Consider the following 11,356-nt stretch of genomic DNA (forward strand, 5'->3'; position numbering starts at 1 on the left):
TTACCTTGAATTAATTCCTTTTATAGCCCTTTTGAGCCTTGTTTCCCTTTCCTTGTTTTGAAGCTCACTACAAGCCTTAAGTGAAAAACCATGATATTACCATATCCTTAAGGAATTTTGGAGCTTTGGAATTGTTTTGGGAATAAGTGTGGGGGGTTTTTGTTTCATTGGACAACTTGTTTTGTTGGCTATGCTTCATGATGTATTTTGGGCCATACTTGATGTACATTGTATATTGGTTAAATGTTGGACATGCTGAATGAAATGTTGTTTCTCAAAGGCCAAAGAGTAAAAAAAAAAAAATAAAAAAAAAAAAAAAATAATTCGAAAAAAGATTCGAAAAACAAAAAAAAGAAAAAGAAAAAGAAAAGCAATAAAGTTGAGTGAATAAGATCTTAAATGGCACAAGAATGATGAAACTCTTGGTTCTACTCTTCATGTTTAATTTTTATCTTTACTTCTTTATATTTTCTTATTTTTTTTTAATATGCACTTATTCCCCTTTGCTCCTCTATTCCTTTGGGATTTAGCCACTTATTCCATATTTCTCCATACCTTGTCCTTGGCCCCATTACAACCTTAAAAGACCTTTTGATCCTCATGTGCTTGTGTTTATGGGTTGATTGTCAATTTTAGAATCTTGCCAAGTTTATGTGGTGTTTGCTTTCATGGGTGCTTTGAGGGTAAATAGTAGCCTAGACACTTGAGAGATAGAGTGTATATCTTGTGAGGCTTTATCACTTTTCATTCTTGAGCTGATTAACTATTTTGCCATGATTGGGTTGCTTGGATGATTTTCATGAATGTCTTGACTTTTTGGATCTCCTTATGTTAGATGTTACCCATTCCTTTTATTCCTTGATGTTCATTGAGAAATATGTGAATGTTTTTGTTTGTCTCCCTCTGATATCCTTGGATTTTGTTCTTTGTTTCATTTTGCCCAGGAGTGCAAAAGGCTAAGTATGGGGGGTTTTGATGTGCCATCATTTTCTTCTATTTTCTAAACCCTTTTTGCACCATTTTAATTATTGATTGGTCTTAATTGTCAATTAATTAGGCAGTTTTATTATTTGGGCCCATTCAGCTAATTTGATGTTTTTAATCTAATTTCAGGAATTAATGAAGCATTGGGCTTGAATCTAGCATTGGGCTTGAATCTAGAATTGGGCTTGGACTTGAAGAGGGCAGACTAATTTATTCTATAAAATTAGATCTTATCTTATCTAGATATTATTTAGATTTGATCTCATCTAGATATTATTTCATCTAGATCTTATCTTATCTTATCGTATCTAGATTTGATTTGATTTTACTTATGGGCTTGGATTTAAAACATATTTGTAAGCTTTGGGGCTGAAAAAAAACTATATAACAGCACCAAGGTTCTAGTTTAGGGGGCTTCCTCTCTCCCTCGCGGGAGACTCTCTCTCTCTCTCCTCTCTCTCTTCTATTTTTCGTTTTTAGTTTTAGTCTCTCTTCTCTTTCTCTTTTATTTTCGTTTTTTTCAATTCCAGTTCAGACTTTTAGTTTTATCAATAAAATTTCATTCTCTATTTGATTAATGGAAGGCTAAGTCCGCAGCGTTGTTTTCCCTTGAGGATCAAGCACAGTTCTCTTTGAGGTTCTATTATTACTGTTAAATTCTGTTTAGTTTTTCCTCTTCACTAATTACTTTGAATTTGTTGCTTTTAATTCATGCATGCTTAGTGCTTGATTAATTGTCTCAGCGCTTAATTTACGTTCATGCTTAATGATCGTTTATGAGTAATTGGTGTATGTGATGCTTAATCACATAATGAATGCCTTATGTTGAATTTCGCTTAGTAATTTAATTTAGGGTTGGATTAAGTGGTTAAACTGATAAAGGATAAACTCTCGTAACCTAGGATAAGAGACTTGCTTGTGAATCAAGGGGAAGCAACGTGTTTTAATTCTGATATTTTCTAATTCACATATATTCGCTGTTTAATTTACAAAAGCAAACAACCCCCCCATCGTTACTGTTACTGTTACTGCAAGTATATTATGAACATTTGGCTTGTCACTGCTCGTTGGGAAACGACCTAGGATCACTTCCTAGTTACTACATTTTAATGTTTATTTGATTCGGGTACGGCCTCGATCAAATTTGGCGCCGTTGCTGGGGAGTAGTGTCCAAAGGTTCATAATAGCTAGTGTCGTGTTAGTGTTTAATTCTTTCGTGTTTTATGTTTAATTGTTAGTATTGTGTTAGTATGTGTGTTAGTGTTGATTAGTTCACTGGTATTGATAACAGACAAATCCAGAATCCATATATCTAGGCTAAGTAGACTCGTCAGGTTTTAGCGATTTTAATATATAGATTTTAGTCCTTATTTTCATTGTCGGTCTTCCTTAGAAGTAGTTATTCCTTATTTTTTACTGTTGGGTTTTAGGAGTAAGTATTTAGATTTAGTAGATTTAGATCTTATTTATTTGAATTTCTTAGAAGTAGTTATCTTTATCGCAATTTAAATATTTTATCATATCTTATCTTTAAATTTTTTATCTTATCTTATCTATTATCTTTATCTTCTATTTTGATCTTTCAATCTTTTATCTTCAAATTTTATCTTTAAATATCTTATCTTATCTTTTATCTTCGAATTTTATCTTTAAATATCCTATCTTTTCTTTTATCTTCTAATTTTATCTTTAAATATCTTATCTTTTCTTTACCTTATCTTCTATCTTCTATTTTAAATTCTTATCTCTTGCTTTTAAATTGGGTTTGCATTAATCTAAATACAAACAAAGTCCATGTTTCAGTCTTGGGTGTTTTGCTGTGAAGATTGTGCAGCCAAGCAAGAAAGATTGGAGTACCAGGCTTGATGACGCTCTCTGGGCACATCGGACTGCCTACAAAGCACCCATAGGAATGTCTCCTTATCGGGTTGTCTTTGGAAAGGCATGTCATCTTCCAGTGGAAATTGAGCACAAAGCATACTGGGCAGTGAAGACTTGCAACTTCTCTATGGATCAAGCTGACGAGGAAAGGAAGTTGCAACTGAGTGAGTTAGATGAAATCCGCCTAGACGCCTACGAGAATGCCAAGTTCTACAAAGAAAAGACCAAGAAGTTCCATGATAGCATGATAGTTAAAAAAGACTTTGTGGTTGGGCAAAAAGTGTTATTGTATAATTCTAGGCTTGGACTCATGAGTGGTAAGTTGAGGTCTAAGTGGATTGGTCCTTTTGTGTTACTAATGTTTTTCCTTATGGTACAGTTGAGATCAAAAGCGACTCCACAAACAAGAGCTTCAAGGTCAACGGACATCGACTTAAGCCATTCCTCACGAACCCTTCTTTAGTGGACGTAGTGGTGGAAGAGACTTCCTTACTCCACCCTACTCTTCCTCCACCATGACTTAGGGAGTTTTTCTTTTCCTATCTCCTTCTTTGCTTTTATTACACTTGTCCGATTCTCTTTGATGATTTAATTGTTTTTAATCTTTTAATTGTGCTACATTGAGGACAATGTGTTGTTTAAGTATGGGGGGGGGGGGGGAGTGTTCTTTGGTTTTGCTAGTTTTGTTGGTTTTGTTAATTTGTTAGTTGTGTTAATTTGTTAATGTTGTTAGTTTCGTCGGATTTTCAGTTTAATATTTTGGGTCAATTTTGTGTGCACGTACGACTTTGCATGTTTTTCTTTGAATTATAGGATATGTTCAAGAAATGGGTAATTGTTTTGAAAATAAAAGTTCTTGACATTTTGTGACTTGAAATCCTTGATTCTTCTCTACATGTCATGATAGTTTTGAAAGCTCAATTTGAAAGTGATGATTTTACCTTTGTGAGAATTTGAGCCATCCATCATTATAATCATTTGGTGTGTTTTGCCCCATTGATTGCTTGCACAATAGCCTTGGCTTGATTCTTGTTGATGCGTCCTAATTCACATGCATATTTGGAAATGATTAAGGCAATTTTGTTCTTATAAGCTTCTAGCCAAATGGACTTACCTTGAATTAATTCCTTTTATAGCCCTTTTGAGCCTTGTTTCCCTTTCCTTGTTTTGAAGCTCACTACAAGCCTTAAGTGAAAAACCATGATATTACCATATCCTTAAGGAATTTTGGAGCTTTGGAATTGTTTTGGGAATAAGTGTGGGGGGGTTTTGTTTCATTGGACAACTTGTTTTGTTGGCTATGCTTCATGATGTATTTTGGGCCATACTTGATGAACATTGTATATTGGTTAAATGTTGGACATGCTGAATGAAATGTTGTTTCTCAAAGGCCAAAGAGTAAAAAAAAAAAAAAAAAATAATTCGAAAAAAGATTCGAAAAAAAAAAAAAAGAAAAAGAAAAGCAATAAAGTTGAGTGAATAAGATCTTAAATGGCACAAGAATGATGAAACTCTTGGTTCTACTCTTCATGTTTAATTTTTATCTTTACTTCTTTATATTTTCTTATTTTTTTTTTAATATGCACTTATTCCCCTTTGCTCCTCTATTCCTTTGGGATTTAGCCACTTATTCCATATTTCTCCATACCTTGTCCTTGGCCCCATTACAACCTTAAAAGACCTTTTGATCCTCATGTGCTTGTGTTTATGGGTTGATTGTCAATTTTAGAATCTTGCCAAGTTTATGTGGTGTTTGCTTTCATGGGTGCTTTGAGGGTAAATAGTAGCCTAGACACTTGAGAGATAGAGTGTATATCTTGTGAGGCTTTATCACTTTTCATTCTTGAGCTGATTAACTATTTTGCCATGATTGGGTTGCTTGGATGATTTTCATGAATGTCTTGACTTTTTGGATCTCCTTATGTTAGATGTTACCCATTCCTTTTATTCCTTGATGTTCATTGAGAAATATGTGAATGTTTTTGTTTGTCTCCCTCTGATATCCTTGGATTTTGTTCTTTGTTTCATTTTGCCCAGGAGTGCAAAAGGCTAAGTATGGGGGGTTTTGATGTGCCATCATTTTCTTCTATTTTCTAAACCCTTTTTGCACCATTTTAATTATTGATTGGTCTTAATTGTCAATTAATTAGACAGTTTTATTATTTGGGCCCATTCAGCTAATTTGATGTTTTTAATCTAATTTCAGGAATTAATGAAGCATTGGGCTTGAATCTAGCATTGGGCTTGAATCTAGAATTGGGCTTGGACTTGAAGAGGGCAGACTAATTTATTCTATAAAATTAGATCTTATCTTATCTAGATATTATTTAGATTTGATCTCATCTAGATATTATTTCATCTAGATCTTATCTTATCTTATCGTATCTAGATTTGATTTGATTTTACTTATGGGCTTGGATTTAAAACATATTTGTAAGCTTTGGGGCTGAAAAAAAACTATATAACAACACCAAGGTTCTAGTTTAGGGGGCTTCCTCTCTCCCTCGCGGGAGACTCTCTCTCTCTCCTCTCTCTCTTCTATTTTTTGTTTTTAGTTTTAGTCTCTCTTCTCTTTCTCTTTTATTTTCGTTTTTTTCAATTCCAGTTCAGACTTTTAGTTTTATCAATAAAATTTCATTCTCTATTTGATTAATGGAAGGCTAAGTCCGCAGCGTTGTTTTCCCTTGAGGATCAAGCACAGTTCTCTTTGAGGTTCTATTATTACTGTTAAATTCTGTTTAGTTTTTCCTCTTCACTAATTACTTTGAATTTGTTGCTTTTAATTCATGCATGCTTAGTGCTTGATTAATTGTCTCTGCGCTTAATTTACGTTCATGCTTAATGATCGTTTATGAGTAATTGGTGTATGTGATGCTTAATCACATAATGAATGCCTTATGTTGAATTTCGCTTAGTAATTTAATTTAGGGTTGGATTAAGTGGTTAAACTGATAAAGGATAAACTCTCGTAACCTAGGATAAGAGACTTGCTTGTGAATCAAGGGGAAGCAACGTGTTTTAATTCTGATATTTTCTAATTCACATATATTCGCTGTTTAATTTACAAAAGCAAACAACCCCCCCATCGTTACTGTTACTGTTACTGCAAGTATATTATGAACATTTGGCTTGTCACTGCTCGTTGGGAAACGACCTAGGATCACTTCCTAGTTACTACATTTTAATGTTTATTTGATTCGGGTACGGCCTCGATCAGCTTGCCGCCCAGAGGCTTCTTGAGGAAGATTCCTGAATGCACCCCATAATTGATAAGTTCACCCCCCCCCCCGCTTCTAGAATGTTCTGGATGAAGTTTCCTGAGTGCACCCCCCGTGTTTGATAAGTTCACCCCCGCTTTTGTGTTTTTGGCTTTTTTCTCTCCGAAACGTCCCGAAACTTTATGGATTCCATGACAATGGGTATTAAACATTATTAAGTGGTCAAACGAAGGTCGAATGCCGACAAACAATGGTCCCCAGACGAAATTAGGGTGTGACACTCACTCTTAAAGATGAGATTTCACTAACACAACCAATTCAAAACTGGACCAACAACCGTTGAGTTTCACAATCTTGTAGTATCCCACTGGATTCAATCCGAGCCTCAGTTGGACCAACTACATCATTGGGTTTCAACTTTGCCAGCCATTGTTGGACTTCACAAAAAAATGGATTTATGTTTAACTAAAAAAAAATACAAATTTTATCCTCAAAAGAGGGATTCCACTCAAGAACTTAATCTCACACCTATATCTAAGACTATTACAAGCTTTGCAAGCACAATACAGAAGTGGGTCACTCTCATAGAGAGGGTTGAAGCTAAAACACATTTTTCACTTAGAGATCTAGCACAAGATGTTGTAGATTAGAAATGTTTCAACTTGTTCTTCATAGCCTTCAAATATTCCTAATAAAGCTCCCAAGAAAACTATTGTGGGCTCCACACAATTAACACACTTCTGGAGCAAGTAGGTTCACTTTACAATTGTCATGAAGGGACAACAAACGAAACCCTTATGAGGTTCCATTCTGAGGAACCTTTCAGATAGGCATTCTGAAGAACCATCAGAATAACCATTTTGATGTTTGTTAAGAATAAATCCATGCTTGATGAATTCTGATGACGAATGTCGAATAGTTCCAAAAACAAATAAAACTAGGAATTTGCATTACAAAATTAACCTAGGTCAAACTCAAAAATATGATTCAATATGGTTCCTACATTCATTCACTTATAAACAGGAAGGGGGGAATTTAATCGAATAAATTGTAGGTGATTATAAAAGAATGCAAAAATACAAAAATAGACATGAAGAAACCAAAAAAAAAAAAAAGAACACAAATCAAGTCTGATAACATCAATCCAATTCACCAAACCAATACAAATTGAATTATCACAGTTACTATGAATGATGTTCAGTGTGAAAGTTCAATCGAATCAATCTCTATATTGTTTGAGATCGCAAATTAGGTTGGAAAATCATCCAAACAATCTTGATTAAATTTTGAAATCAGGAAATGAATCCATAACCTAATCCGTTTTCAATCTTAAACATGACCATAATCATAAAAATCAAAAATAGGATTGAAGAGAAAGATGAGCATTCATAAAGATTAGAAATACTAAACCAGAACTCAAATTCAGTCTTGCTTGGATTGGATCCTTGACTTGATTAATTGTTTAGCCCTCCATGATCATCACCAATGGAAAAACCACGAATTTTTGTGCAAGAAAATGGTATAACAGAAGTGGACAAAGGAAGAAGAATGGAGAACAGTTGAGAGAAAAAAAAAGAGAAAAGAGAAAGCTTGCACAAGAAGTAACTAATTCTATTTTTAAAAAATGAAATAACTAACTAACACTAATATATAGAGTGACTACTTAGAAGGAATGGATGGGCCTTGATTAGGCCCATCTAATCTACCTAACTAAACTAATTACACAAAACACAGCCCAATTATTCAAGTGCAGAGGCTCTAACTTCCAAGCTCAATTTGACCCTCGAAATGGCAGAAATGGCCAAAGCTTATTTCTAACAAAATTAAATATCCCTTTCTCATCTTTCCAAGGATTACTCACAAGCTCCACTTAGAGTTATGTACTATCCTCTAGGCCATGCACAAGGCAGATAGGTCAAGTAAGCACAAAATCTAAAATTTAGTTACATTTCTAAATTAAGCTCAATCTTTTGCCTTAGACCAAAACTGAGTTAAGGTGAGAAAATAAAGGTCAAAGAGATGTCAATTGAGCAAGAATAATGGAAAAATATTAAAATACAAATGATCCATCAAACTCCCCAAACTTTATCTTTTGCACTCCTGGGCAAAACTAAAAGAAAGGTCAAGATAAAGAAATCAAACTAAAAAAAACCACAACAAAAGAAAGGTATAAACAAGGCACACACATTTTTTAATGGATCCTAACAATGCACAAAAATGAGAGAGATGGAAAATGGAAGAATGGTCTCAAGGTAACAAGCAATCCATGACCACATGATCACCAAATACAAAGTGGACAAGTAGTGAAGTCAAAATTAAGAATGTACGATGGTGATAGAAATCTCTCAAGGAACAACACTCAACCTTACCAAATATGTATGAGTTTGTGTTTACACTCAAGCACTACATGTAACTAGCACATCCAAATTTTAATCAGATTCTAATCCATTCAACTTGAAATACACATGCATCAAAAGATCAAAAGGACTTTTATTGGCTTGTATCGTATGGCTTAGGTAAGGATGGATATGAGAAGGATATATAGGGTAAAACTAAGGGAAAAGAGGGGCAATGGGGAGTAAGTCAAAAAGTAAAAAGAGCATTAGAAACAAAGAACAAAGTGGACAACAACAACATTAAAATAACAAGAACTTACAAGAATGAAAATGAACCACAACACATGTTTTCTTTTTCATTCATATTTTTCTTCTCTTTGTTTTCAAATTTTTTTTTCTTTATGATCTTTTTCTTTTGATACCCCCATTTCTATGTTTTATTTTATTGTTTCTATTTTTTATTTTCTTCATATTTTTTCTTTTTGTACTCTTCTCTTTTTTTCATTCATTTTTTCCGTCTCTTTGTTTGTACAAATTTTTTCTTTTTGAACTTTTGCTTTTTATACTCCTATTTTTCTTTTTTCTTTTATTGATTCCATTTTTTCTTTTTGTACTCTTCTCTTTTTTTTTTCAGCAAGTCACGAGAAAATGAAATGATGCAAACAAAGGAACTTTCATAAAATAAAGTACAAATTCCCCACACTTGTTTGAAACCCACTCCCAAAACAATTTCAAGGCCCTTTTTCTCCCTAAAGTTTAGGACAACATGGTTTTCCACTTTTTGGCTTGTAATGAGCTACAAAATGAAAGAAGGGGTTAAATGCTCAAAGAGGGTGACAATGGATATCAATGCAAGTTAGGTTTATTTGGCTAGTGGCTAAAAGAAAGAAGGCCTAAATCATCTCAATCAATGCATGCGCAACAAGGAATGACAACAGAAGCAAGGCTAAACCTAGAGTAATCTAGTCAAAGGGTGAAATCACACATGAAAGAGCATGAATGGAATAATGCAATCCATCAACAAAGTCCCAAAAACTCACAAGGCATCATTCTATCACACATGATCCACCTCAAAATTTCAAAGCCTGCTTATAACTTCCACAATTGCAACAATGGTTCACATCAAGCATGAAACCTCTCAACTAAAAATGATACATATCTCACAATTTATGCAAGTTAGAAATCCTATGAAAAACATGAGAAAGTGACTAAATTCAATAAAAGCATTAGAAAACAGCAGCTGTAAAATCTGTATTATTTTTTTATAATGTAAAAACAGTAAAAGAACAAAACAACAACAAAACAAAAACAACACATGGATACAGAAAAATAGACAGAACAAAATACATCTAAATAGAAACAGAAAATATATATAGACACAAAAATTGAAATAGAATATAGAAATAGAAATAACAACAGAAATAGTAAAATAGAAAATAGAAAATAGAAAACAGATTTTTCTAAACCCTTCCCCCACACTTGAAATGCATATTGTCCTCAATGTGAACATGTAATGAAATGCAAACAAAGAGACAACATATAAAAGAAAAAGGAAGGAAACTCCTCAAGTGTCATCCAAGGCACATCATCACATAAAATTGGCAAGACCAGAGAGAGGTCTGCCACAAATTCCTCATGAAAAAGCTTGAGTTGGAACCATTCACTTAGAAGACTTTGCCTGTAACTTCATTTTTAATATCAATTACACCATGGAAAAAACATTAGTAATAACAAAAGGTCCATTCCATCTAGATCGAAGTTTACTGGAAATAAGCTTGAGGCAAAAGATAAACAAGAGCACTTTTTGGCCAATATGGAACTCCTTCCTAAGAATCCTAGAGTCATGAAACCTCTTCACTTTCTCCTTGTAAATCTTGGAGTTCTCATAGGCTTCTAAGTGGATCTCCTCAAGTTCTTGTAATTGAAGCTTCCTTTCCATACCCACTTCATCAAATGCCATGTTACAACTTTTCACCGCCCAATACGCACAATGCTTAATCTCCACCGAAAGGTGGCTCCCTTGGTCACTGATAATGGCTCTAGGCACACTAAACCCACAAAAAATGTTAGTTCCATAAAATACACAACAACTTTATCATTAGTTCTGGTGGCCTTAGCTTCAACCCACCTGGAAGCATAATCAACAAGTGAGATATATAAAAAACCATGAGAAACAGGAAAATGACCCATGAAATCAATACCCTAAACATAAAAAATCTCAAAAAAATAATGGGTAAATTAGGCATCTCATGCGTATGTGTAATGGTCCCTCTCGCTCTCTGACACTACTCACAGGTGGTGGAAAAATGATGAGCATCTCTGAAAATGGTGGGCCAATAGAACCCATAGTCTAAGATCCTCCTAGCGGTCCATTGAGGACCAAAATGACCACCAGTAGGTGTGACATGATAGAACTGTAGAATAGACTAAATCTCATGATCAGGCATACACCTACGAATCACTTGGTCACTACCAAACCTCCACAAGTCAGGATCATCCCACACATAGTATTTGGCATCACTCTTAAGTTTATCTATTTGAGACCTAGATGCATGCGGTGGAAAAACAACTGCAACAATGAAATTCACAATATTAGCAAACCAAGGTGCAACATGTGATGAATGCAATTGCATCAAATGCTCATCAGGGAAGTTATCCCCAGTAGGGAAGGAGTCAACAGTTCCCTTAATCCTGCTCAAATGACCAGCCACCACATTTTCTGCACCACTCCTATCTTTGATCTCAATATCAAACTCCTAAAGAAGAAGCATCCACCTGATCAATCTAGTTTAGCAACAGACTTTTTCAACAGGTACCTCAAGGTTGCATGGTCAGTATAGACAATAATATGAGAGCAAAGCAAAAAAGATCTGAATTTATCTAGTGCCAAAACAATAGCTAAAATCTCATTTTTGTTGGTGGTGTAGTTGACTTGGG

The 11,356-nt window shown here is 34.3% G+C and overlaps 1 protein-coding gene across 1 annotated transcript; it reads right to left on the reverse strand.

Annotated features, from left to right (window-relative positions):
- Nucleotides 1–10,121: 10,121 nt before the first annotated feature.
- LOC114371515 lies at nt 10,122–10,766 on the reverse strand. Its single transcript, XM_028328931.1, has 3 exons — nt 10,713–10,766; nt 10,548–10,621; nt 10,122–10,467 (listed from the first exon to the last, which is right to left on the reverse strand). The coding sequence occupies exons 1-3, from the start codon at nt 10,764–10,766 to the stop codon at nt 10,122–10,124; spliced, it is 474 nt and encodes a 157-aa protein (XP_028184732.1).
- Nucleotides 10,767–11,356: the final 590 nt, after the last annotated feature.

The sequence above is a fragment of the Glycine soja genome, chromosome 10 (genome assembly GCF_004193775.1).
Source record: "Glycine soja cultivar W05 chromosome 10, ASM419377v2, whole genome shotgun sequence".
Classification (NCBI taxonomy): Eukaryota; Viridiplantae; Streptophyta; class Magnoliopsida; order Fabales; family Fabaceae; genus Glycine; species Glycine soja.